This window comes from Ascochyta rabiei, chromosome 3 (assembly GCF_004011695.2).
Source record: "Ascochyta rabiei chromosome 3, complete sequence".
NCBI lineage: Eukaryota > Fungi > Ascomycota > Dothideomycetes > Pleosporales > Didymellaceae > Ascochyta > Ascochyta rabiei.
Genome location: NC_082407.1, coordinates 1,468,895 through 1,495,280, shown reverse-complemented (window position 1 = coordinate 1,495,280; position 26,386 = coordinate 1,468,895). Strand labels below are relative to the sequence as shown.

The following is a 26,386-nucleotide window of genomic DNA, read 5'->3' as shown; positions in this document are numbered from 1 at the left end:
CCTCTTGTTGCTCCAGCAAAGGATGAGCCATGGCAGATCATATCACGCAAAACACAGTACGGGGCACAACCCGAAAGAAGGCGGTCGAAGCTTGTGAAAGGTGTCGAGGCAAGAGGATCAAGGTGAGCCGCTGCTTTGTCGTGTAGAGTAGGACAAAGTAGAGGTGCTTCTTCTCAAAACTGATGCTGATGAACCGGAAGTGTAACGGCTTCCAGCCCTGCAATCAATGCTTGAAGAAGAATGCCCATTGCGACTTCGCCATTGCGCCGTTGCCGACAACAGGCGGGACCGAAGCTCTTGGGGAGTATGTCGACCGTTGCACTAAACACAGAAACCTACTGAACGATCCAGAAAGCTCGACCTAATCATTGCGCGATTAGAGTCTATCGAGCAGCGATTGAACCAGCAAAGCCAAGACGATAACGCCCACGTCTCATCTCCCGTCCTTACGCCAGGTCTGGAAAAGCCTCAATTACTGGCACTGCATCCTAACACTCGAGGTGTTGTCAAGCTCAACCAGCAGACGGGTTGTTTTGAGTATTATGGTATGTTGGTTGGACAGTGCCGTCGCCGAACATTGGCTCAGAACATTAGGTCGAACGTCAACCTTCCAAATCGCATCTGCACTGGGAAAGAGGCTTGAGCACACAGAAAGCACATCTACAGACATTTCAACCACCAAGAAGCGCCGAATTGAGCTTGTTCACAGCTCTGAAGGCTCACCTGCGATCGCGCCCAAAGCTTTGGACCTTGATGAGCTGACCAGCTTCTGCGACTACATCGTGCCACCTCACGCTTTACGTAGCGACCGTCGTCTGCAACTGCACATTACCGATAGGCATCTTCAGGCCTTCTTCTGTACCATACACCTCTTCCTGCCAGTGCTGGATCAGGCTCGCTTCAGATTGAGGTATAGCTCGCTGCGGAAGCTTGTCGGCGACAAGCGACTTGTCTTTGCTACTAACGATGACCCGAGTCGACCGCAATTCGTTTGTCTTATGTACGCCGTTCTGGCACTTGGGGCTTTATATGAGGACGGCGAAGATGACAGTCCAGCCTGGGCTTCGTGGTATTTCGGTGAAGCACAGAGTATGCTGGGACGCCTCCTTGATGCTAGTAATCTAGAGTTGACACAAGCTGCAACATTTCTGGGAGCATACGCGCAGCATGCGATCAAACCAAACTGTAAGTGCAGCTATCCCCATCGAGACCAGTAGCTGTGTTGACCGACACCAAACAGTAGCATACAACCTCAATGGCATCGCAGCAAGGCTGGGTTACTCTATCGGACTGAACGTCGAATCTCTTCACCGCTCTCTGGGCTTCGACAAAGAAGAGGCCAGACGGACCTGGGCGATAATCTATATTCAGGAAGTGGAGTTGAGCCTCGATTCTGGAAGACCCATGTCGATTCGCTCTGCAGACATGAATATGAACTATCCGACTATGCAGGCCAGTACTTCCATGTTTGCATGAGAGAACTGTGCTGACTATCACAGTTGCCAGTATCAAATGAGTCCTCCACGAATGTGGCCCAAGTTGTCTTCATTGGCCACCTCGCGAATATCTCCAAGATAGTACTAGAAATACTGAAAATTGTAAGAACAGTTAGCTGATTCGCCGCTGGTTAGGTGGTAACTTACTTTCCTACAGTCCAGCGTTCACGAAGAACGACCCCTCTTACTATTGGAAGAAAGGGAAGCATTGAGACAACAACTGGAGCGTTGGCGTGACTCGCTACCCAACTTTCTAAGCTTCGAAGACGGCGATAGGGAAAGCCCTGGTGACAACATCAAGGACACTTCATTCGTTCTTGAAGATTGGAGAGCTAGACAGCAGAGCAGTCTCCGCATCCGTGAGTACAATTCCAGCCCCGCCAAGCTCTGTTGCGACATATTGACGTGTAGGGCAGATTTTAACTTGGCGAACATCATTCTACTACGGAGTGCGGTATCTATGCAAAATGAAATAGACCCTGGCGCTGCCGATTGTCCGCTGATCGCTCTACACCGCAAGATTTGCTTGGACGCTGCACGCGACATGATTACGCACATCCACCGTTCGTTCAAGCTTGCACCTGGACTAAGGAGATGGACCTACTATTGCTTCTATTGTTTGCAAGCTACTTTGATTTTGCTACCGCAATCTGCAGACGACCGAGACGCTTCCGACGACCTCTTCTGTACACGCGCCGTAGAGATCTTCGAGCAAATCAAATTGAAGGCATCCCAACGATGTGCAGATGTCGTGCGCCAGTATCTTCGGAAGCGTACAACAGTGCGAGATAAGCAGAAACAAGAGACAGCTACACACTGCTCAGACTATGCGAACCAAACCCTTCGATCGTCGAGGTCAGGATCAGCGCTGCAACGGCCGGAACCAGCCACCGCTATGCCCTATGGATTTCTTGCACAGAACCAATCTTGTGGTGACTTCGCAAACGAGACGCAAGATTGTGAATTAGACACAGCAGGTCTCCTAAGTTTTGACATCGGTCGTGCATCTTGGCCTTCCGTTTCGCCGACCACGTTTCAAAATGAGATGTATGGGGCTCTTTACGATATCGACCCTAATGACGACTTCCAACTAGGCCATCAATCATTTTTCCTCGGGCCGGGAGGATCTTTGAACGATATGTTTACTGATGATACAAATGACTGGACTCATCTGTGGACCAATTGATAGAGCGCGCTTGGAATTTTTTGCAGTTTCACCTCACAAGTTCATGGTGACCTTCACATGGGTACAAATAGAAGTGCGTGCGCACATATTATTTTGCCGCTACATATGATACCTGACAATTGCTGCAAATCTAGTGGATCGCTTTTAAAGGCTCAAGGTCGCTTCACTACGGGAAGGATGAGCTTTCCGCCAAACTTGATACGATTTGTACCAGCCAGGAGATCTTCCGTCCTGGATGGTCCAATATGACGCATGGGAGGGATGATCTCCTCTTCATCGTTAGCGCGAATCGCAATCGCAAGCCTCTGTCCCGGTTCGATAATCATAGACGTACACACCACCGGGACCTTGACGTCGTACCACTTGTTCGCCTCAATGGGTGCCGGCTTCATCTGTTCCAATACCGGCCTTTCGGGAGTTGACTTGCTAGACAGTGTGCGATGAGACAGTCGGAACCAACTTCGAAGGAACGAAACTGCAGGTTCGTCGTGATTACCGCGGAACACAAGTTTTTTGCCGTTGGGGTCTATGACATAAAAATAGACAAATATGTCCATATCCTTTGCATCTGTCGAAACCGTCAAGTCGAGATGCGGGAACCCCAGGATCTCAAGTTTCTCCTTGAGAGGCTCTGTCTGGAAGAAGTTGGCGCCAGTGAATCCAGCGTACGATAGAACATCATCTTCTGAAGAAGCTTTGTACTGCTCGAATGACAACGATTCGTTGGGAGCGAGGTACAAAGGTGTTTGCACCGAATCTTTGGGTGGCCATGAGCTTTCGGTGCGATAAAAGTCGTCTGTACCTTTCCGGATGAGTAGATCAATACGGGGCGATCCCTCAAGACCGTTGTTTGTCTTGCCCTTGAGGAAGTAGTCAAGGAAAGTGAGCTGTCTTTTGATCTGGTCGGGGTCATAGTAGGCCGCAAGATGGTTGCCAGTATGCATCTCTAGGAACTTCCACTCTGAGGACGCTCGCTCGTACGATGTGGGATTACCGGGAAGGTGGACCTCAGAGTCCATCCAGTTACCAGCTGTGAGCATGGGGACTTTGATCTTGGCAAGGTCCCGAGTGCGATCGAGTACTGGCCACGGCCCTTCACTTCGCCAGATCCAATTTGTCTCAAGCTGTGTGAAATCGAAGCGCTGCTTGGCTAGTTGTTCTTCGCTCAAGCCTTCAAGCTTTCCATATTGTGACGGCATGATAATGTTGTTAAACCAGTGTTTTTGGAAACCAGAATGCCACAGGCCACCCTGTCGGGTGGTGTCAGCGTACTTGTCAGCCAAGGCCTCGTATGGGACAATTGCGCTGAGATGGGGTGGCTGATGCATCGCTGCCCAGTAGCAAGCCATTCCTGCAATGATATCAGTATCTGCTGCTCACGCAACGCACACAAGCATGACGGACCTAGGTACGATATGCCACACATTCCCACCTTTCCATTGCTCCATTCTTGAGTACCAGCCCACTCGATCACATCGTAACAATCTGAGATATAGGTCAGCGCTTGATTTTGAAGCCAAGCCGATCAAGTGGAACTTACCGTGTCCTTCAGAATCATCATTGATGAGCTGTGTTCGGCCGATACCGAAGGGGTCAAGAACACCTGGACTTCCTCCAGAACCTCGAACGTCGACCCTTAGGAGAGCATAGCCGTGTTCCTTGCACTATACTAACGTCAACTTTCCGGTCTCACCGGCGACGCACTCGAATACCTACCCATACAATCGGATCCGGAGTCTCGAAGCATGCATCTGGTCCAAGTGGGACAATAGCTTTTGCCATATTTGCATACATATCAGTCTTCGGCTTTCCGAACTCAGCGAAATGGATGTCTTTTCCATAAGGACCGAAGGAAAAAAGCACTGGGAACTTCTCATCGCTGGTGTTTGTTGGCAGGAAGACGTTGCCGCAGAGCTCAGAACCATCTCTTGTGGGGATATAAACGTCTTTGATGCGCTTGTAGCCATCACGGATAGTCACCTCGGTCTTGCGACGTGGTACTGTTTGGAATTCTTTGGGATGCGGGAAAGACATGATGGGATCAGATGTTGGGTTCGTAAGTTGTGGAACATAACCTTTAGTCCAGAGCCCTCTTATATGCCAGGGGACTCTCACCGGAAAGTTACACCGGCTGTCGACTAATGAGGGGCTTAGATGTTTCGTACAACGTGGATAGAGTTAGAGCGCTTGATTTCGAACAACATCTCTAGTTTTGACTGATGCATATGATGCAAGTCGGACCGAATGGAGAAAGGAGCCGTGCGGAGACCCCATGGAGTACCTGCGGAGCACCCGCGGCACTAGCAGGGCCTCGGTACCAGAACATCGCATCGGACCAGATTAGTCGTATGCGGACGAATGCTATACAAGTATGCTATACAAGTATGCTACGCCTTCCTTTCGAGCTGTAACATCTGTGTAAGAGCAGAATAACCAACTCGTCATGTCCGCCCAATCAACTCCTCAGCTCAAACAGATCGCTTGCTTGCGCCGAAAGTCGAACCTCACGCGTAAAGAGTTCTTCGACTACCACTTCCAAGTACATGGTTCCCTGTCCGACACTCCTTCAAGTCCTGACGAAAAGCCTCAGTAAGCTCAGTAATCATTTCCTGGTTCCCTCGAGTTTCGAACTGATGTTGCCAGCAAATACACACAGACCCACTTTTTTGATGCCGCCTTCGGTGAGCGACCCAACAGCGTAGCGGGCACTGGAAACCATGGTTGGACCGGCCGCGATGATATGACTGAGCTCTACTTCCGAGACTGGGATCATCTGAAAGCGTGCTTTGGGTCCGAACACGTTCGGAAGACTATCGGGCCTGACGGTGCAAATTTCAATGATCTAGAAACAGCCATCCCCTTGATGGCGATTGAGAAACCATTACAGTTCAAAAGCGCTGTTTCGTCATCCCTTGTATCACAGGAAGGCTATCGCACAGTCGCTGTACTTTTCCTGGCATCTACATCCACAGAGTCTGAAGCGCAGCTCGAAGAAGTGTTCTCGCCGAAGCTCATCGAGGCGTTGCAGACTCACGCAGCGGACGAGGTGTACGGTTTACAGGCAAACGTTGGTATACCATCATCACAGTTCGATATTCGAGCCTACTTCGGTGGCAAGAACATGCCTGAGTACCCTGTCACTTATCAGATCTTCATCAAAGACGCTGGTTCTGTAGCTGCTGTGCGGAAGGCACAGAAGGCATTCGTAAAAGCATTGGGTGATCAGGTTGACGAAAGCAACACTTTTATAGCGTTTGGTAAAGAAGGAATTATTTTGGATGTTGGAAATAGTGTTAAGGTGAGCTCAACAGAGCCCTCTCGCGTGTCAGTACAATCACGCTAACAAGAACAGTTCGACTCCGGGCGCCAGCCACAGCTTTTGTAGACGCGCGCGGATATTTGACTGCAATTCAAGGTTTTTGCAATACACACAGACGTGTCACTGCGATACTGCACTCATGCACGTACAGTCTTCCATTGGAAACATCATGGCTGAGAAATAGTGCTAGATTGTGTATCTCTCAAACAGGCAGATGCGGCATTTCAATCATCACATTTCACTCTTTAAGCTCGCCACTATAAGATCGACTCTTTCGGTGACGTATACAGATCGATAGAAAATGGTGGCTTGGGAGAATTGAAGACTGTACATGTGACCCTATGGAACTTGGTCCATCCTGGCAGCATTGGCTGTCCTCGATGGCTATGAATCAAAGGCATTCAGAAACGAATTGTTCTTCCGTTTCCGCAGATCACAAGCAACTCTCCTGGTGACTACAGTGAATGGTGCGTAAGTAGTTCGGCTTGGGGTATTGGGACAGAGCTGGCAATGCGATGTCTGTTCTTAAAAAGGTCGACAAGTCCGAACCTCTTGGATGGTATCCTTGCAACGAAGCCCGGCACTTTGGAATATCTTTCACATTGGTTTTTGAGTGGTCCCAACAGGTATCCATATCCTACAGTAAAATTATCTATCCAAAACTTGCAAGCTCAGGTCCTATTCATGACGTGAAATCCTTCCAACAGCCTATCGGTTTACACGAATGTATCTCGAACATAGTTCATAAAAACTTTGTTGATCACGAGGGACTCAATTACCCGATGCTCGCAATGATCTAGTGGATGATACTTGCGAGATTTGGGTACCGCGGTTGCAGCCGAGAAAGGCGCCTGTGAAATAACTGTCTAGGGGTTTAATTTGTCCCAAATCGACCCATCTGATGCTGTCACTAGGTTGCTGTGATGGGGGCTGAGCAGGTGGTGGGGAGGGTCAAGAGTACCTTCGACTTTGGGCAGTAGTTGCTGCAAAACATTTCAACATCTTTGACAGAGCTACCAGCCAAAAGACAAACTGTCATGCGGCCTTGTCGTGTACTCGAAGCGAGCAATCGTCTTTAGTCTTACAGGGATGGTCGATGCACTGGTAAGAGACTGAAATTAGCGTTCTACAAGTTACAATACAGTCAGGGCTCTGACCAATTTGTTCATGATTACGTTCGACCGCAGATTTCGGGTAGCGAGGCTGGAGGATGTTCCTGCCACAATTCGTTGAACCGTTAGTGGTATGCGGTAGACACAGCACTCGGAGAGAGATGCTCAGAGCATGAACGGCAATCCCTCAGGTGGCGAAGTCCGGGATGAAAATATCGCAGACGGGGTAGCCTTGGGCGATGAGATTGTGAGCAGTGGAGGCAGAGTCCAGTACCACAAGGTCCCCAGTGATGAGCGCGCCTTGACGTAGTAAGATTTACCATTCTCAAACCTCTCCGAGAAGCACATCAGTAGAGTGTGTCCTGGCCTCCTTGTAGACATGGTGGTTGTTAGATGGTCACGTGGAAGAATGTATTTATTTCTTTGCGTTAGCAATTGATCGACTCAAAACGCTCTCAAGCACTTCTAGTGGCGAGCTTCGTCGTACCGCAGATACTTTCCAAAGGGTCTTCATGAGCATGTTACCTGCGAAACCGGTCGTTAACATAAATGTTCGCGCCGAAAATTTCTTTTGCAAAACGTCGGAGTACTATTAACCTCTCAGAACCGCAGCGCACTCTTCTCGATCCTTCTGTGTTCTTTCGCGAAGCATGCGCGCTGAACAAAGTCTTAAAAAGCGATGTGAAATTTTGTTTTCTTTGTATATCCACTTGAGCTGGGAAGGACAGCACAGAGCGGGCCAGTTCAGAAGACCTCTCTCGCTACCTAGCGCAAAGCACGGGTTTGCGAACTACTACACAAGCTCTAATGGAAAAATCAAAGGCGTCAAAGTATGGTGTTCTAGTCAGAGGGTTGGATCAGCAGGTTTGTGTTCGCATGGAAATGCATGTTTCTCACAATGATGTAGGCTGTTAAACATGAACTCAGTGTCTTCAAGGCGGGTGGAACAGTGCTGCATCGACATTCCGACTCCTACATCACCGGTAGCGCCCTCAGCTCATTTGTATCCCTCCATCTGCAGGTCAAAAATCCACAGAGCTCGTGGGATCTGATCGAGACAACCTGACGAGCGAGAACAGTTCGAATTTCATCAGTAGAATTTTTGGGTTTATTAGAGTATTCAGGTGTAAGATTAATTAAGAGCACAGGTTAGAGGCGCACTATCTAAGGCAAATAGACTAGCATTGATCTGGTAGTTGCCGTCGGTGGAAACCACTTTCCAACAAGATTCGGGTTCAAGAAAGCATTTGTCAGCCCTGGGGGGGCGACAGGCATATATCGAAGGCCCTGATATTTCTTGGCCAAGTGATTTTACAGTAAACTATCGTTGTTGTGATCCGACTCTCCGACAGTTCAGCCCCTGGATCCACTCATACTACTCCTGTCTTCTCTGCCTCTTCCTGTTGCTCCTACCGCAGCTACAGAACAAGCCCCCAGACATCTCGTTTTGCATGATACGCGTGGCTAGGAAGTATTCTCGAAGAGCCCGTGTCGTTGGTGTGGTTGGAACTGGGTATTGCGATATGTAATCAACCTGCGCAGGGGTGAAGCGGGCTTACAGTTTCCGATAGCACTACTAACAGACCCATGCATACTGTATTGATCATAGATATAGCCGGTAGTGATAAGGTATGTTTGTTCCGTTTGCCATCTCCCGGCTCCAGCACCACCGTTCCCCTAACGGTATTGTTGCTCAAGTATCCTTCGGTGAGGTCCACTTCAGCACCGCGTCTTTCAACGTGCGTTGAGACACTGGCCTGCAGATGTAATCATCCATGCCATCGTCCCAGCATCTTTCCCTATTGCTTTGCTGTCCACTGGCAGTAAGTGCTACGATAGGCAGCTTGCGTGTTCGCTCGTCGAACATGTCTGCGTCGTTGCGTATCCTGCTGGTGGCCTCATATCCATCAACCACTGGCATCATGCAATCCATGAATATAATGTCTGGTTGAGGTTGTGTTGACGTCTTGCAAACATAGTCCAATGCTTCTTGGCCGTTGCATGCAGTGGCTACTTCGTAGCCTGATCTTACAATGAAATGAGAATTGACCTTGCGGTTAATGGCGTTATCGTCCACAAGAAGAACGAATATCTTGGCATCAGATGTTTGTAAACCAGCACGGTTCGAGGGTGGCTCATGAGTCTGCTCATCCTCAACCGACTGCACTGTAGTAACGAGGTCCGATGTTTTCCCAGATTGCGTTTGGTCGAGTAGTCGAGGCGAAGAATCAAGCTTGAATGGAATATTGAAAGTAACTGCGGTACCTTTACCTAACGTAGACTGAAGGGCCATGCGTCCGCCCATCAGTTCAACAAGCTCTTGGCAGATAGAAAGTCCCAGTCCCGTGCCTCCATATATCCTGGCTGTAGAACTATCTGCTTGACTGAAGGGTTTGAAAAGGAGGTCTCTGGCTCCTTGAGCTATGCCAATCCCACTATCCTGCACAACAAATTGTATGTTTGACACTTCAGAGTCTACGCTTTGCACAGCGCTGATAGTGAGATGTATAGTGCCTTTGTGCGTGAACTTGATACTGTTGCTGATGAGGTTCGTCAGGACTTGTCGTATTCGATGTGGATCGCCGAGGAACGCGTCCTCAGTATTGACGTCGTATGTCCATCCCAGATCTAGCCCCTTTTCCTTTGCTTGAAACTGAAGCGGTACGAGTGTTTCACGGATCGTCTCACACGGAGAGCAAGGTATACACTCGATGCCCAGCTGCCCAGAATCGATCTTGCTCAAGTCCAAAATATCATTGACGAGCGCCAAGAGGAACTGTGCACTTGTGCGAATATCGTGGATTAGATCTGCTTGTTGTTTACTGATCGAGCTATCACGGAGAAGCTCACTAAGACCAATAATACCAGAGATTGGTGTACGTATCTCGTGCGACGTCTAGAGACACACGTTAGTCGTTATCAAGACGTTCTGGCTGCAGACTCACATTTGCAAGGAATCTGCTTTTCAGTGCGCTCGCGTCAGATGCGGCTTTCTCGTTCAGTGCGAGCCTTTCGTTCTCCAAACGCAAACCAGATTGCACTACCTGATCAGTGGTCTCGAACGTAAGAGCAAGAGCAGCTTCCGTAACACAGTCTTCATCAGTGGCTGTGCCTTGCGCTGTACGCTCGGCGACAAAAATCGTTCGGAAGTAGCGGTCGCCCTCCGTGTGCTCTATGACTGAAGCAAACTCACGTCCAAGCAGTACTGCTTGCACACCGGAAACAAGCTTTTCCTGTTCGCGTTTGCGGGAAGTCTTCAAGCCCAGATCAATTTGAGTAGTTTCCTGGCGTGCGGTCGATAGGAGGGGGTTTGGGATTCCGGGCGGGTTCCAGTTTAAGCCTCCTTCACATATGTACGGCCGGTTCGATCGATCCACCCCCCAGAGCAAAACGTCCGTTTGCGAGATGAGAGTGAGCATGGAATGCTGTCGTCGTTCCTCCTCTCGCCGAGCGATGAAGACATCATTCATGTCCAACATGTATGCGTACCAACAGACGACTTGTCCAGATGCATCCTTGTACACCTGTGCCCTGACCAAAAACCAGTAATACTCTCCAGAAGAGGCTTCCCAATAGCGTGCTTCGTATGTCCAGCTCTCTCGATCGTTTTGGAGAACGTCGGTCCAGGCGCTCGTCATCGCCCTTACGTCGTCAGGGTGGATGGCTGAAATCCAGCCGCTGCCAAGACTTTCTTCTTTGCTGAGTCCAGTGAAGAGATACCACGAATCGGAGAATTGCACCACTTGACCCACTTCGTCCAAAGTCACAGTTATGTACGGGACGAGTGACTTGACCTGATCACCGTTTGGTATATGACTTGCAGGACCCGATCCGTCCCTGACTAGGGGCGCTAGGCTCGTTTTGGGAATGTAGTGCGCAGGCGCAAGAGACTTGTCGTCAAGGTAGTGGAAGCATCCTGCTGCGGGCGATGGAGATCTTCTTAGTGGCGGAGACATAAACGGGCGGTCAAAAACGACCAAGAATATCCCAGAAGGATACCAACAGACATTCGCTCGCGCTTTCACCTTGGAGGAACCTTCTGAATTCTTAGAAGTGCTAGTTGTAGAGGTATCTGGCGTCGTCCTGATGAGGTAGATACTGCTCTCAACCAAGGGCTGCTGTTGAGCTTCCAGATCCCAGAAGTCATCGGTGGCCTGGAAAACATCGCGACTGTGTGCAGATGCTTTTGTCGGTTCATTATTCCGGTTGAACTTGGTGTGTGTATTGACGGCCACGCAAAGGATCTCGTCCCAAGTCCATAGGGCTGGGGAGGCATTAGGAGAGATCACAACGTTAAGATCTGATATCTTTCTTCCTACAACTGGGCTTGAGGTGTGCTGGCCAGTCGAGGTCGCGGTGCAAAGAAATCGCAAGCCGCCTGGGTTGATAGCGATTACAACGCCTGAGTCGTCTAGGACGAGCGCGGGCTTGAGCTGAAACTCAAGAAGCGACTGCGCTTCATCGTCTAGTTCAGACATTGTCGGTCAATGAGACCTTGTCGGTCAATACGACCTTGTCGGTCAATAAGGCCTTACTTCGAGCTGTCGCTAAGCCGGTCCGAAAGGAACAAGTTGATTGAGAAGAGGAGATGCAGGTTCTAATACAGGGAAGTAGTCATGCGTGCAATGACGCGCAGCGGCTCACATTTTCCGCGCTGTGCCTACTTGGTATACGAAAGTCGCCTCATTGGACAGGCTTAGATTTGAGCGCACCCAGCTTCAGTGCTTACAGGAAATCTGCGGTTTCCGAAGAGTTGTCTTGGTGCAGATTGGTGCATACTAGTTGCTTGTCATTTGTACCAGTATCAAGGCGCACGATGGGAAAGCGGAGTTTCTTAGCAAGCGAATTCCCCGAGGACCAGTTACACAGACACACCACGTCTCCTTAAGGGGCAAGGCTCACCGAACTGCACATGTAGCCTCCTGTCAAGACTAAGAGTAGCTCCCGCGTGCTGGTTCCGAGCTTGATCAGCTAATCCAGCTAAGGCATGTACCGCTGTATTGTCGTTAAAGCTGATGTCGGGCTGTCCATAGTTGCTCTTTTAGCACTCCTGCCTCAGACATTAAGAATTATCCAACGCGCGCCCGGTCAATGACTACCTGGTTCATACTCCCAACGTCTTCTCGTTCGCGAGTGTGCACAGGTCCGGTCTCGGTGATCGCGCATTTGGACATAATATGGCGAAAGCACGTCACCGTTCAATACCGGTAGCTCATACCGGTAGACCCGATTGCCCCACAACATGAACTCCACCAACGCCGTGCGAGTACGATTTGCCTACAGACAGGGCGCGCGCAGCTTCGATCTTCAATTTCACAGTCTTCGAACTCTTTGACTACAACTGCCAAACTCCCGCTGGATCAATCGACATTTTATCTACCTACATATCTAGATGGTGGCAATGGGAGGCGGATCAGAAGTACCGAAGACGGGCCCGAAAGATAAGGAGCTAGTTCTCGCCGTCCTGCCCTGGCCAGCAGAGCAATGCAAGAAGGGAATTGAAGCACTGGAGAAAGAGTTCGACTACCTCGAGGTCCAGCACTACTATTCCTATAATGAAAACGGCAAAGTCGTCGTCGACGGCATCCCCGAGGGCCTGCCGGCGAAGGCATCTTACATAACGACACTCTTCTGGTTGCCCAAGACGGCAGACGAAATCCCGAAGACCAAACTCATCCAGTTTTTTTCTGCAGGCACGAACCATGTTGCCAACCATCCTATCTACACGGACTCGAAGGTTCCACTGTGCTCTGCGAATGGTGTTCACGGGCCGCAGATTGCGGAGTGGGTGGTCATGATGGATCTCGTGCATAGCCACAATTTCACGGCGCTGTATGATTTGCAGAAAAAGCAGGAGTGGAATCAGAGGGCTGGGAGGAATGTTAGTGACCGGGTGGGCAAGAGGGTGGCTATTCTAGGGTACGGAAGTATTGGGCGGCAGGGTATGTTGACCTAACCACACCATGCTTGGATCTATGCGGCGAATCTGCATGCTAATCGGCTCTTGCATAGTGGCTCGCGTGGCTAAAGCGATGGCTATGGATGTTATTGCGTACACAGCATCGCCGCGCAAGACGCCTGAATCCAAAAAGGATGGCGGATACATCGTCCCTGGCACTGGTGATCCAGATGGCGTTCTGCCCAGCGCTTGGTACAATGGGACGAGCAAGGAGGACCTGCACAACTTCTTGAAGCAGGAGATCGATTTGCTGGTCATTGGCGTACCATTGACGTAAGTGTACCGCGCGTCATCCAGATCAACCAGGTTGCTCACAGCCCCTACAGCAAGTACACGACGCATCTGCTGTCGACGGATGAGTTTGAGGTCCTGCACAAGAGCAACCCACGTGGCACATACATCGCCAACATCGCTCGTGGTCAGATTATCGACCAGAAGGCACTGATCAAGGCGCTGGAGACCAAGCAGATCCGTGGCGCTGCCCTTGACGTGACGGACTCTGAGCCACTACCCAAAGACGACCCGCTCTGGACAGCGCCGAATGTCTTGATCACGCCGCATGTGAGTGGCTCAAGTGATGCGTATGCAGAGCGCGCATTCCAAGTATTGGCGGAAAACATCAGGAGAAAGAGGAGTGGCGGAAAGCTGGTCAACGAAGTGAACCGTGACAGGGGGTATTAGTGTACTTTCTTCTATATCGAGGATCGGCTGGGACGCTGCTATTGGTTTCACTCTGGCTCCTGATCCTTCCACTTTTGTCTTACAGCATTGACATCGATTTCACAGGCCTCGGCACGCTTCAACACCGCCCTCGCCTTCTTCACAACCGGCACGTCGATCATGTTGCCCTCTAGTGTCCAGGCTCCCCTCCCTGCTTTGTCTGCCTTCTCGTCCGCAATCACGACTCTTGCCGCCCACTCAACCTCCTTCTCCCCCGGACTGAACGCCTTGTGACAAATGGCAACCTGACTGGGGTGTATACACTGCTTGCCGTTGAAACCCATACCCTTCCCGTTCAAGCACTCCTCCTCCAGCGTCTTCAAGCCCGCGTCACCCTTGTAGCTCGTGCACACCAAGTCGATCGTACTTGGCAGCAGCGCCGCGCGCGCCGCCGTCGCAATCGCGCTCCTCGCGTACAGAAACTCTGTCAGAGATGGTGTGCGCGTGAGACTCATGTCCTTTGCGAAGTCCTCTGCCGCGAAGACCAGCCCGTCCAGATAGGGCGACGCTTCGCATATCTCCTTGAGGTTCTGGATTGCCTTTGCCGACTCGATGAGCGCGATGATGCTGACGGGCTTCTTGGCCCCGCTCCCGGCGTTGGACGGGTGACGCTCAGGCGACAGGTGCCGTATGACGTCTGTCACGAAGTGCAAGTCTGCGGCGCTCTCACACTTGGGCAGCATGATGGCGTCGAGGTGTTTGCCCTTCAGGACTTCGGTCAGGTCGTCGAGCGCGAGGCCAGTGTCTACGCTGTTGATGCGCACGCACATCTCGCGTATGCCCGAAGGACGCGGTTTGGAGAGGATGGAGCGCAGGTTGGAGCGGGCGGCGGCTTTGAGCGAGGGCGCGACCGAGTCTTCGAGGTCGTAAGTTACGTTGTCGGCATGCATGGCAAAGGACTTCTCGAGCATCCTCTGCGACGACGCCGGGACTGCACGAGGAGGTCAGCAGGTATTGGGGCTAGTGGTGAGGCGGGTGAGGCGGGAAAGGGTGAATGTACCGTACATGCACGCCCGCCGGATGATTGGAGCTGCCATTGCTGCTTCGAACAATCACGAGCTTCAATGCCGGCGTGCAACTGGAGGCAGTGACAGGATCTGAAAGCAGCAATCAATCCATATCTGACAGCTCCTCCATGTAGCCGCCCAAGTACGAAGTAGCCGACCGAGTGTGGGGAAGGGACGCCGACACGCCGACACGCCGACACGCCGACGCTAAGGAACGCGTACCTGAGACGAGCAGTGATGAGTGATGACACGCGGCTAACTTTGGAGCGCATTCACAGCTCGCGCCAGCAACACCGACACGACGCACCCTCCACCATGGAGACGGCACAACAAGCACCTGCAGCCGGCTCGCTGAGCTGGAAACTCAGCAGCCACCCCATCACCCTGCTCACCTTCCTCTTCTTCCGCATCTGTACGTCGCACCGCCTATTCCAGGCTCCCAAACCCTCCTCCTCCTCCTCCTCCTCCTCCTCCCTTTGCACCGCACAGCTGACATGAAGCTCTGCAGCCTCGCTCCTCGTATACATCCTCGGCCTACGCCTCCTCACATCCAACTTTGTCATGATCTTCATCATCACCATCCTGCTCCTCGCCATCGACTTCTACTACCTTAAGAACATCGCCGGTCGCCGGCTCGTGGGGCTGCGCTGGTGGAACGAGGTCGACACGCAGACAGGCGACGGGCGGTGGGTGTTTGAGTCCGCCGACCCGGAGACGAGGGATGTGAATGCGACGGACAAGCGCTTCTTCTGGATCGCGCTGTATGCGCAGCCCGTGCTGTGGATTCTGCTGGCCGTGCTGGCCCTGGTCAGCCTGGAGTTTATTTGGTTGACGCTTGTTGGTGAGTCGTCTTGTTTGTGTGGGAGGGAGGATGACATGGCGCTGACGTGCACACAGTCATTGCGCTTGTTCTCACGATTACGAATACCCTGGCCTTCTCGAGGTGTGATAAGTTCAGCCATGCGAGTGGCTTTGCGTCGAATGCAATATACGGCTCTGGGCTGGCGAGGAACTTGGCCGGAGGCGTCATCGGTGGTTTGTTCAGGCGATGATGGGGCCGCAGAGACGATACAATGTTAAGAGCAAGCGTAGAGTGCTGTACAGGTAGGCATGGCGCATGGGGTGTCCAAGGTCTCGAGCTTGATAGAATGATATCCCACAAAGCTGTGCTCAGGGTTTCCGAGCCGCTCGCTTTTTGTATTGGACTAGACCCCACATGTACGTAGGCTATTCATATGAACGTGTGCTATTGCACACTGTGTCATCGCTTCCTTGATCGGAGTCTGCCATCAAGCTAGCCCTCGATCGTTCGAATAGAGAGTGCCCCAGCTTCCTATTTCTGGTAGACCAACTTGTACTTGAACTGCGTCGGGAACGACCTGTCGGTGATGAGGATCTCCTCGCCGTCCTCGACCAGGTCACTTAGCTTCTTCTCGAGATTGGGGCGCGTCTGCTCTTCCAAGCCAGCCATCTGCATGTACAGTGACTTCTCACCGGTACGGATCGAGGGCTTCTTGAGCTGGCTGCGAACGATTACTATCATCTCTCTGGGGTGGATGTGGGAGCTGAAACTCACGCTTCAGGCCTTTCTGCTAGCCCGTCAATAAACTCCTGCAGTGTGATGTTGGGGTTGACAGGCAGTGGTCGTGCGATGTTGCCCGCGCCGCACACAGGGCAGTCGTCCTTCTTCTGGTGCTCAAAGGTGTATGTGTACACGCTGTCATCGCCGGTGTACATCATGTAGTTGGCCGTCTCTGGAATGCCCAAGAACGGGTTCGTATTGGTCGCGATCTTGAAAGCCTCGTTGCAACAGCTTGCAGCTACGATAGCGTTCGTTGAAGCGATGGCTGGAATGATGTTCTTGATCACACCCTGTGTCATAGAGTACGTGACGCCTTCAATATTGAACTCCTGGGCGCGCTTGAGAGCTTTCTGGTAGAGCCAGGTGATGTGCTCTGGGTCATCGTTGTCGAGTGTGATGTCCTTGCGCTCCTCGTCCCATGCAATGATGTGTGCCCACTCAATACAGTGCTGGGGTTGGCGAGGGATGGTGGCAAGTGTGCAGAGAGGTACAGCCGCACGAGGTGCATGCATATCCAGCTGACACTCAATGCAGCTTGTCATCGTTGGAAGTATGACCCTCGCCTGACCTTTGAAGCCTTCAGTACCGCCATCTATCAACGGCTTGAGAGAGTCTGGATCATTCTCGTCCACCATGCCAACGAGTGTTGCGTTGATCCACCGGCGGGCTTCGATGCTGTCTAGACCGCACACTATCATAGCGAATTGCATGTAGTAGGCTTCGTCTTTATCCTGGATCTTGCCGCAGTAAGGTGTGATCTTGACGCCCTTGACGCGTTTCTCGACGAAACGAGCTGCAACCTCGGCCTTGTAGCTACCCACGTCTGCTTGGCGGAAGAGGAATTGTCGGTTCAAGTTGCTGACATCGATGGTGTCCATATCGATCACGTGAATATCTGTGAAGCCAGAGAGCGCGAGGTTCTTGAGAATTTCGCATCCCAGACCACCAGCTCCACTGAAGCTGTGTTAAAAGAAGGTATGCGACAGAGCAGAGCAGACTCACATGACTCTGGACATTGTTAGCTCTACGACTTCATGTTTAGAATTTGACGTTAACCCACAATACTTTGGCTCTGCTCAAGCTCTCGATGACAGTCTCGCCCGGCATGAACGCATCAGGATCTGTAAAAGGTCCGCTCCGCGTCAAGATGTTGTCTAGGTACTTCCTAAGTCACGTCACGTTAGCACGTCAGAAGCGTTGTGGCGGTGTAGGTTTACCATCGCGCCCTAGGACTCGCCGTTGTACTCGACACAGGGTTTTGTACTTCGACCGACATCTTGCGTACTGTTTGGTGATAGGAAGTGAAGAAATCAAGTTGAGCAAACGTAGGATGTAGACATCGGTGTTAGATGGAGTTTAGTGCCTGCCAAGAGACTAAAATGATCAAGGGCAAGACTTGCCGAAGGCAAACATGCAGTGGGCTCAAGGCGTTCAATCAGACATACCAACGTGCGACCAGAACAACGTTCAATCTGCTGCAAACAAGCCAAAAATGTTATGGTCGAACAAATGACGAACATGAGAAGACAGGGAAGATCCGCATAACAGCCACAACGAACTTCACTCAAGACCAGTACAGCACCTGTAAGCTGCAGGAACAAGTTCTCAAGCCCATCGAACTCTTCTGACATCAAACCCTTCTGGCAGTTGGGAGGGAAACCTGTTGGATGCACAATCGACATGGCTGACTTCCTAACCGCGGTCTCTACCAAAAAGATTGCGTCCAAGCCAATCATCAATGAGATCCAAAGTTTGAGCATCCACGATGCGGTCACTATCGAATCAGCGCAATCAGCATTGCAAGCGCTGAGGAACCAGCCCAGTTACGGAACAGTCACTAGTGTCTTGACGTTCTTCAGCAGCTCCAAGGTCAGCCTTATCATTTCGGAGCCGGTGTACGCAAGCGTTGCGCATGAGCTTGTCAACAATCTACTACCCAACTTTTGGCGGTTACTCAGGCAGCATGATAAAGACGCACAAAAGCTTGCCTCCAGCTTACGAAATCCTGCTGGTGTTGGACATTTGATCACCAGACTACGTTCCCTCACTGTAGAGAGTCGGCAAAGGAAAGCACCAGGAACTGCTCAGGATGTTTCTGAGTTCATCGAGGATACGCTGGATGTTCTCGGTCGAGTTTTGAGTGGTGATGATGTGCTGTACCTCGTATGGACGGAAATTCAAGCTTTTGGCAAGAACAACATTCAAAAAAGGCTCATGTGGAAAGAATTCCTTGCACAAGTAGCTTCAGGCCGTGTACTGGCGGTCAGAGCCGAGGCCGTGGATTTGATCGAAAGAACAGCGATCGAGAGCCCATCTCTGAGCGGTAGTGACTTTGCAGAGTGGCTTGGTCGCAATATCATTCACATGTTGACCATTGGCGAGGAGAGCGAGGCGTATACTGGAGCTCTAGTAGAGCTTAGCTCCAAAGTCTTGACTCTTGGCTACACCGGTAAGTCGGAATTTTCGAGGTTGGAAGATATTTGCTGACGGACGAGTTAGACCGCCTCGTTGCTTGCATCCTCAACAGAAGTATTGAGCATGATCAGGTGAACCCTTTCGCGGGTCTAATAGGGCGAATGAAGGCATTTGAGCAACGGAAGTATTTTAACGCTGTGGTAATCTGTATCACCAAGCAGTTCCTCCAGTCGGATATTAAGAGCAAGGAAGATACATTTTTTGCCGCATCACCTGTGATATCAGGTGCAGCACATCTACTCAACAGCTTCATCAAGACCAACGACATCTTGAAAGACCATCTTATCTCTTCACTCACTCGCTCTAATACACCATCAATTGATGAGTCACTTGCGATCCGCCGTACTGCTGTTGCCGCGCTGGCTCAGGATGAAGGTCGGTCTCAACCGTTCAGCCTCGTTGATCAAGTACTAAAACCGCACAGATAAGCTTCAAACATTATTCGATAACTGCATCAAAACCTTTGGCGACTCTGTTTATGTTAAGCATACACCTGTTCTGCAGCAGGAAGGTCAGCAACCACATCCCGGTTGGCAGAGTCTGAGTTAACATCCATCAGCTCTTGCACAGACACTAGCATTGTGTTGTGGCTATGTACAACGATCCCAGCCCATGTTTGTGACTATGATGGCCAAGTCAACCTATCATGTAAACGGCATGTCAAATCGGATTGGAGCGGCGTCATCTCGAGCTCGTTTCCTCGGGATAGCAGTTGGCATAGCGATCTCAAAACTGGTCGACAAGCCGGAATTGCAGCTGAAAATTGAGCTTGAGGGGAGCGAAGCTACAGAAGCGAAATGGTATGAGCAACTTACTAAAGTAGACGACAAGCTTGGGAGTATCTCGGATCTTCGCAAGAATCGCACATTAGTAAAAGGCAAGAGTCAGCCGGAACCCAAGCCGAAGCCAGCAACCAAACCAACAATGACTCCGGCGATTACAGAGGTCCAAGGTCCGCGCGTCATCGAGGTACTTTCTGACTCTGAAGATGAAGATGAAGACCTAGTGGCCTATAGTAAGCCAGACTCGGATCCAGAAGATGAAGATGAGGACCCTACAGCCATCAATCGTAACAAAGTTACCGCACCTGTGTACATTCGGGACCTTGTAGCAGGCCTACGAGATCAGGAGAACTACGATCGTCATGAGCTCGCCCTGGCTACTGCTGCATCCCTGATACGACGCAAGGCCAACTTTGGTACCGAAGTTGTGGACCACCTCGAAGACCTCGCCACTGTACTGACAGGGTTGCAAAATGGTCTGGAGCTGGAAGCATTCGCACAGCAAAGGCAACAGGCACTGATTGCTGTGCTTCTTGCAAGACCAGCACAGATGGCACAGTGGCTTGCGCGGTCATTCTTCTCGGGTGACTACAGCCTCACACAGCGCATAGCTATGCTCACCACACTCGGCCTGGGAGCACGTGAGCTTGCCGGGATGAAGGACTCATCTACGGATGATCTCGTCCCAGCAGCGCCGTCTTTTCCCAGCAAGCAGCTCCCACCGCATCTCCACAAGATGTATACTGAAGAGAAGTCGGCGGACCCGGTCTCAAAACTCACAAGTAGCATGGCACGAGCAATGCTCTCGCCACTCGCCTCACAAGCAGCTGACACGCTCAGTGGACCCAACATCCTCAAAGTGCGCACCTTCAGCTCGCGCATGGAAGTTGAAGCAGCACGCAAGAAGCCCATACCTAACGCCCTTGCGCAGATTGTCGCAGACAACTTCTTCTTCCCGCTGACGGGCCGTTGGTGGCTGCAAATTCGATCTAGCAGCGACTCGATCTACGCGTCTACACATCTCCTTCCACCGTTCTTGCAGACTTTGTCCTTACTGCTGAACGCATCTGGACCAAACACGCTGTCTTTGCCGCAGATGACGCGCGAGTATTGGGACCTCTTGCTATCAGTGAGAGGTCTAGCAAGCAATGATAAAGGGATTCTGGGCGCTCTGCTGTTTGGGTTCCTGATGCTGCTGGAGACAAACGAGAACAAAGAGAGGCTGGCGACAGAGCAGGGTAAGGAATTGATGGAGACGCAAGCCTGGGTCAAGATGGTATTTGAGGGGCTGGGTGCTGGCAGCGAGGAAGACGAAAGGATCAGGGTACTGGCGGCAGGTGTTGTGATACGGTGCCAAGAAGTGGTGGAGAAGTATCAGCGGCGGATGGCGGGGGCGTTGATGGACTACTAATGAATCGTTGGAGATATGAAACCCCTGTAACAAAGAGTAGGCATGATGCTGCAGGTCCGCCTTGTCGGACGCGACTCCTTTAGTACCAGGTTCGAAATGAACACGTTCACCATCTTAGCAAAAAAATAAGTCCGCTTCCTAGCATCTCCCGCAGAAGTCGCTAATTCCTTACCAAGATTGTCCAGAACTCACCCTTTGAAAAGGTAAATCACACAGCAATGAAGTGAGATAGAGATATCTTTAAAAAGCCTAGATATACTCTTAGAAGTCTAGTGTTATTATAGTGTGTATACATTAAGTAATAAGAGCTATGATGTACAGAGAATATCCTCCTCTTTACACCTCTACGTTATACAAGGCTGCACTCTGCTACATACTATAAATATCCTAGAACGCTGGAATTTATTTCTCTTTGATAAAAAGAAATTGGGTCTTTATTTTTAGAAACACTTCTTGTCGCAGCATAGATTAGGCCGATATAACGTGGCCAATTCGGCAGGTAAATGTGCGTACAAACACTACCTTTTTGGCTGCAACACTTCTTATATTAGTGCTGTATTGACGTCGCGCATAGTACCCAAGTTTTCGAAGAGGAGCGCAAAGCTGTCTTGCGAAGGCGGTGCGTTGAGCGCCGAAACAGCAACAGGGGTTTCAAGAAGTCTAACAACACACCGAGCACCATTCGAGTGCCATCTCCCTCTCGTCGCAATGCCAACCTCCTTCCTCAACGCCCTGCGCACGGCAGCAGCATCAATGAAAAAGCGCCATTTGGCAGTCCAGCAAAAATTGCCCCTGTGGCGTCCCCGAAGGAAAGCCATACCCCAACCAGTCCGCGCTGTGCAATGCAGCTGATCGAGATAGATGAACCGAAAACTTGAGCTCAGTCATCCAAAGAAGGTAAGTATGCCTTTCGAAGAAGGTGCGACGGGGCACCTTATATATACATTGTGGGTGGCCCCTGCGCTTAGCGTGTGATTCAAGGCAACTGCGATCCCGTGATCGGAGGTGAAAAAGGAAAGGGTTGGGGGTGCACGGTTGTTGGTGCCGGATCCAATTTTTAGTGGGACGCCCTGAGTGAGGCAATCAATATATCGGATTTTAGGACAGAAATCGACGTTCCTCAGAAGAGTTACTCTGTTAGGTACGATGCGGTGCGATTCTGCTTTGGTGCGGGCTTCGTTTTGCCATGGCTCCAGACCAGCATTTGCTAAAAATACAATCCGAACCACGGGCCGTTGACAAAAGAAGGTATAGAAGATCAGACTTGCCAACATCCAGCTCGGCTCACGGAGTACAGCCGATGACAATGGCGAAGAGACGCCCCGAACTTTCTATCTGTGTACTCTGGATGGCTATGTGAGTTCATGATCAGCACCTTCGTACTGAACCCTTCATCTGTGGTTTCTTCCCTTTCCCCGCACGCCTGTGTCAGCGCTTGTGTAACAACTCCTCTACCGATGTTCTACAACACACGATTCAACTGCTTTTGCGAACCGTCAACTACAACATAGCCTCGGTCCCAGACTCTATCTCGGTGTTTTGCCACCTGTAGGATACGGTCCCCTTGCGTACTCGGTATCGATACGTCCTCGACCTCCATCGTTGCCGTACTCTAGCCTGTGAATGACGTTGTGCAACAGCACCCTTGCATGTGGGTGAAGGTGGGATAAGTGTGCGGAACTGATCCGTGAGGGCAGGCGTTTGCGGCTTCAGCGCGAGCTTGTTCTCCCTCTTTCTCAACAAAACCAAAGTGTCCCTCGACCGTAACACTTGGGCGCACAGGGACTATGCACACCCTCATTGTCTCGTCAAACGATGGCGCATCACTGACGATGTCTGCTGCTGAGTCTGCGAGACTTGATTCAGGCAGAGCTTCGATGGGTGCTGGCGTTGATGGGCGTAACCTTGATGTGCCGTGTCACGAAGTACATGGCGTGAAAGCCTCCACCCATAGCGAGATATGTCGATCTGCCCATCGAGCAAGATTCGTGGGAAGTTGTTCGCGGTTGCGACACCAAAACCCTCAGTGCTGAGGGTGTGGATCTAATTACTTCTACTTACTTTAGCACTAGAACTTCTAAGATACCTATCTTTTTCTTGCATCTTAGAAATTCCGAACCCCAATTCACTATACTTCCATGAGACGAATAGCGCGCATCGCATACACAGCCCCTCATGCTCGGACGAAAGGCGATTACAAGCGCGTACCCCTCACGTTGAACCATGAAATCATGTTGGCAGAAGACTACAAAATGACTTGCCTACCTTTACTCGATGGTCCAGATCTGCTGAATACCTCTAGACGTTTATGCAAAGACTAGAAACTTGGCAGTTGTTGCGTTCGTTTTGTTTTGCGACATGAGAGACAGACACGGTGCTTGAAATGCGCACTACTCCCAGCGGCGCCACTCCGCAACACTGCTATGCTAAAGATGGCAGTATGTATCGTAGCACAAACGCAACCACAGTAGCAACATTATGTGGCAAGTCGGGAGGCTGGTAACTATGGGTTACGAGCGCTAAGTCAGCTGAACCCATTAGCTAACCACGAAACACAGCTTGAACTATAAGCTTCTACGAGAAACAACCCTAGATATAAGGCCTGTTGTAATTTTCATTCTGTATCAATACTATAACTTCCATCAACAGATCTTCACAAGACCGCCTTACAAGTCACCTTCCGAACCTCAAATCGTCACCGTCCTCTCCATCGCAAAGACATCTTTTGCACATCAATCAGCATGCAGTATATCATCCTCGCCCTGGCCACAGCCGCATCCTTCGCTTCAGCACAAAGCTCTGTCAGCACACCCTCGGCCAGCGCATCCCCTACTGGCGCTGTGGTCCCAGTCGGCGGCAACTGCACCCCAGGTATCACACAATGTGCCCTCGGCTCATCATGCTACGCTACAAACTCCATGCTCCAACCTCGATGTGGTAACTTCCAAGCCACATGCACAAGCGACCAGCAGTGCGCCTTCAATACTTGCAATCTGCAGCAGGGTCTCTGCAACGGGTTCCTGTCGTCCTCCTCGTCGTCCTCGGCGTCCTCGGCGCCAGCGACTATCACAAGCACTCCGGCTGGCGGATACTCTCCCGCTCCGTCATCGACAGTTACTGCGCCTGCCGGTTCTTTGCCGATCGGTGCAGAATGTAATGCTCTTGCAAATCCGAGCCAGTGCGTGGCTGGTGTGCAGTGCTGGGCAAGTAACTCGGGGTTGATCGCAAGGTGTGGAAACTTCAATGCTGCATGTTCGAGCAATGCGCAGTGTGCTTACAACACCTGTAACAATGGACTTTGCAACGGCTTCCTCCCGTCGAGTGCGGGAAATGTCACGATGACCGTCTACCCGACTGGAAGCTCTAGGCCTATTGGAAGTGCGACGCAGACTGGCAGTGCCACAGCAACGACTAGTATGGCGCAGTTTACTGGTGCTGCATCAGTCGTCAAGGTGGCAAATGGTGTGATTGCGGTTGTGTTCGGCGCTGTTGCTTGGGTGTTGTAGCTCATAGGGATGGTATCCGAACGAAGCCGCATGGCGCTTGGATCATTATATCGAGGCAACCTTAAAATCTTAAGAGCCCGACTAAGGACTATATGCGAGTGTCTAAGATAGGTAAAGCAACAATAGTCTATGAAGCGTAGCTCATTGTACGTAGAACAAGGATTTCTGATATCTCCAGCATCAACATCGATTCTTCAGCCCAGCATAATCTCCTTCCATGTTGCACTCCGCATAAAAACCTTCTTGAACACCTTCCCCAGCCCGACACGTTCCCATTTCACATCCTTCTTGTTTAAAAGCAGGACATGGAACAAATCCCACTCGCACTTATGCCGCTCCTTAGGAATACTTGGTAGTTTGCATAAGTAGTGTAGGTGGGTCCGGGATAAGCCAGATATCGCGGAATAGCTCTATTAACTAAATTACATTAAATTCTCCCTAATTTTGTATATAATACAATGTCTCTTGTCTTGAGAAGCATGTACGTGCTGTTGCCCTACACCCTTATTCTCCTATCTCAGCTATCTTAGCTATCTTAGCTATCTTAGCCATCTTAACTATCTGCCGGCCATTTATCTCAGCTATGGCCGGCCAGTTATCTCAGCTATCTCAGCCATCTCGTCTATCTACTAAGCCATCTACTCCTGCCTATTACTAATACCTCTTACCAGACAAGCGTCTCTAGGTCTAGACTCCCTGTCTAGCTGGCTATACTTATTAGTTTATTGCTAACCTCCTAAATATTACAGAGAGACAAGTTAGTTATACCCTTGCTAATAAACAGGTTGCTCTAAGGAGGTAACCTGGTCGCCTACACACTCTGACAGATGCCTAGATTAACTATCTAGAGACCTACGTCTAATCGTCACAACACACGCATTAGATAAGCTATCGCTAGCCTGCCTATAGCCCCTTTAATTACTAGGGTGTCTTAGAGCATGTTATCTGCTAAGCCCTATAGAGGAGAGGGTACTTACTGTTATAGACTGGCCTTAGGGTAGGATGTAACAAGGGTTGATATGGTATTGTATCTCTTAAGGAGGTGACACGTTACGTGTCCTTCTAACATGTCTGTAGAGAACGTAACTATCCTGTCTTACTTAAGGCTTAGACAAGGTCTAAGGCTTTAAGCCAATAACACACCCCCTTTCCCTGTCTCCTATAAGTAGTCTAGTGTTTTAGCTAGGTCCTATATTATCCTGTGTAGGTTAGGCAATTTTTAGTAGTAGGTGAACCCTAGGGCTAATCGCTAGTGTGTAAGGGTCTGGCTGTTTAGTGTGTTAGTTACTGCTCTAGGCTGTAGTTTACCTAGTGTAGTCCCTACACGCACCTAGGTTGTTTTTGTAACAACGCAGTACGCTGGCAAAAGGGTAGGGGGTACCCTGGGGTTGGGTAGGGGTTAGGTACGGTCTGCACGGACGTTAGGTAGGGGTAGGGTAGAGGTAGGGTCTATATAGATTATAGGGTAGGGGTAGGGTAGGGTCTACATACGGTGGCAAAAGGGTACTATAGTCTCCGGCAAAAGTAGAGTCCCATAGCCAGTGCAGAGCAGGGGTGCTGCCTTAGGCCAGCAAAATGGCTGTAGCATATAATTACCACCTAATCTAGTGTATTTTGTACTAAAAACCTTAGTCCCCTAATACCTCCTACATCCTATCTTCCTCTACTACCACCTACCTTATGTCGCCGCTATTAACACCCTACTACTAATACCTCTCCCGTAACAAGCGCCTTTAGGTACAAACTCTCTCTAAAGCTAGGCATAGCTAAGCCTAGATTTAGCGCTATCTTAGCTTTATAAAAAGATAAGTTGCTACTGCAATTTATAACA

At 50.6% G+C, this 26,386-nt stretch overlaps 10 protein-coding genes across 10 annotated transcripts, besides 11 other annotated features; 6 read left to right on the top strand and 4 right to left on the bottom strand.

Annotated features, from left to right (window-relative positions):
- Window positions 1-29: 29 nt before the first annotated feature.
- EKO05_0002071 (uncharacterized protein) lies at window positions 30-2,682 on the top strand (the record flags this gene model as incomplete). The annotated part of the gene is made up of 9 exons (XM_059635825.1): window positions 30-122; window positions 201-304; window positions 352-545; window positions 595-910; window positions 977-1,185; window positions 1,241-1,452; window positions 1,500-1,598; window positions 1,654-1,855; window positions 1,913-2,682. 9 exons carry the CDS (start codon window positions 30-32, stop codon window positions 2,680-2,682), a joined length of 2,199 nt encoding a protein of 732 aa, XP_059491808.1.
- A 152-nt stretch (window positions 2,683-2,834) lies between these two features.
- On the bottom strand, window positions 2,835-4,716 carry EKO05_0002070 (uncharacterized protein; the record flags this gene model as incomplete). Its single annotated transcript, XM_038944180.1, has 4 exons — window positions 2,835-4,033; window positions 4,087-4,167; window positions 4,223-4,346; window positions 4,399-4,716. 4 exons carry the CDS (start codon window positions 4,714-4,716, stop codon window positions 2,835-2,837), a joined length of 1,722 nt encoding a protein of 573 aa, XP_038792745.1.
- Window positions 4,717-5,125: 409 nt separating this feature from the next.
- EKO05_0002069 (uncharacterized protein) lies at window positions 5,126-6,067 on the top strand (the record flags this gene model as incomplete). Its single annotated transcript, XM_038944000.1, has 3 exons — window positions 5,126-5,271; window positions 5,326-5,980; window positions 6,035-6,067. 3 exons carry the CDS (start codon window positions 5,126-5,128, stop codon window positions 6,065-6,067), a joined length of 834 nt encoding a protein of 277 aa, XP_038792744.1.
- Window positions 6,068-8,806: 2,739 nt separating this feature from the next.
- EKO05_0002068 (uncharacterized protein) lies at window positions 8,807-11,591 on the bottom strand (the record flags this gene model as incomplete). Its single annotated transcript, XM_038944139.1, has 2 exons — window positions 8,807-10,009; window positions 10,059-11,591. The coding sequence occupies 2 exons, from the start codon at window positions 11,589-11,591 to the stop codon at window positions 8,807-8,809; spliced, it is 2,736 nt and encodes a 911-aa protein (XP_038792743.1).
- Window positions 11,592-12,514: 923 nt separating this feature from the next.
- EKO05_0002067 (uncharacterized protein) lies at window positions 12,515-13,753 on the top strand (the record flags this gene model as incomplete). Its single annotated transcript, XM_038944101.2, has 3 exons — window positions 12,515-13,055; window positions 13,126-13,345; window positions 13,399-13,753. The coding sequence occupies 3 exons, from the start codon at window positions 12,515-12,517 to the stop codon at window positions 13,751-13,753; spliced, it is 1,116 nt and encodes a 371-aa protein (XP_038792742.2).
- A 47-nt stretch (window positions 13,754-13,800) lies between these two features.
- EKO05_0002066 (uncharacterized protein) lies at window positions 13,801-14,829 on the bottom strand (the record flags this gene model as incomplete). Its single annotated transcript, XM_038943988.1, has 2 exons — window positions 13,801-14,723; window positions 14,793-14,829. The coding sequence occupies 2 exons, from the start codon at window positions 14,827-14,829 to the stop codon at window positions 13,801-13,803; spliced, it is 960 nt and encodes a 319-aa protein (XP_038792741.1).
- Window positions 14,830-15,114: 285 nt separating this feature from the next.
- On the top strand, window positions 15,115-15,851 carry EKO05_0002065 (Golgi apparatus membrane protein tvp23; the record flags this gene model as incomplete). The annotated part of the gene is made up of 3 exons (XM_038944167.1): window positions 15,115-15,211; window positions 15,308-15,640; window positions 15,697-15,851. 3 exons carry the CDS (start codon window positions 15,115-15,117, stop codon window positions 15,849-15,851), a joined length of 585 nt encoding a protein of 194 aa, XP_038792740.1.
- Window positions 15,245-15,273: a tandem repeat.
- A 281-nt stretch (window positions 15,852-16,132) lies between the features above and the next one.
- On the bottom strand, window positions 16,133-17,657 carry EKO05_0002064 (E1 ubiquitin-activating enzyme; the record flags this gene model as incomplete). Its single annotated transcript, XM_038944163.1, has 5 exons — window positions 16,133-16,322; window positions 16,376-17,335; window positions 17,384-17,389; window positions 17,442-17,546; window positions 17,599-17,657. The coding sequence occupies 5 exons, from the start codon at window positions 17,655-17,657 to the stop codon at window positions 16,133-16,135; spliced, it is 1,320 nt and encodes a 439-aa protein (XP_038792739.1).
- Window positions 17,658-18,061: 404 nt separating this feature from the next.
- On the top strand, window positions 18,062-21,049 carry EKO05_0002063 (telomere binding protein; the record flags this gene model as incomplete). The annotated part of the gene is made up of 4 exons (XM_038944246.1): window positions 18,062-18,830; window positions 18,881-19,231; window positions 19,281-19,367; window positions 19,416-21,049. The coding sequence occupies 4 exons, from the start codon at window positions 18,062-18,064 to the stop codon at window positions 21,047-21,049; spliced, it is 2,841 nt and encodes a 946-aa protein (XP_038792738.1).
- Window positions 21,050-23,790: 2,741 nt separating this feature from the next.
- EKO05_0002062 (uncharacterized protein) lies at window positions 23,791-24,555 on the top strand (the record flags this gene model as incomplete). Its single annotated transcript, XM_038947424.1, has 1 exon — window positions 23,791-24,555. One exon carries the CDS (start codon window positions 23,791-23,793, stop codon window positions 24,553-24,555), a length of 765 nt encoding a protein of 254 aa, XP_038792737.1.
- Window positions 24,072-24,105: a tandem repeat.
- Window positions 24,556-24,901: 346 nt separating the features above from the next.
- Window positions 24,902-25,027: a dispersed repeat.
- A 27-nt stretch (window positions 25,028-25,054) lies between these two features.
- Window positions 25,055-25,067: a mobile genetic element.
- Window positions 25,068-25,118: a tandem repeat.
- Window positions 25,119-25,532: a mobile genetic element.
- Window positions 25,514-25,900: a mobile genetic element.
- A 45-nt stretch (window positions 25,901-25,945) lies between these two features.
- Window positions 25,946-26,040: a dispersed repeat.
- A 21-nt stretch (window positions 26,041-26,061) lies between these two features.
- Window positions 26,062-26,101: a dispersed repeat.
- Window positions 26,102-26,195: 94 nt separating this feature from the next.
- Window positions 26,196-26,234: a tandem repeat.
- A 20-nt stretch (window positions 26,235-26,254) lies between these two features.
- Window positions 26,255-26,386: part of a mobile genetic element that runs on past the window's edge.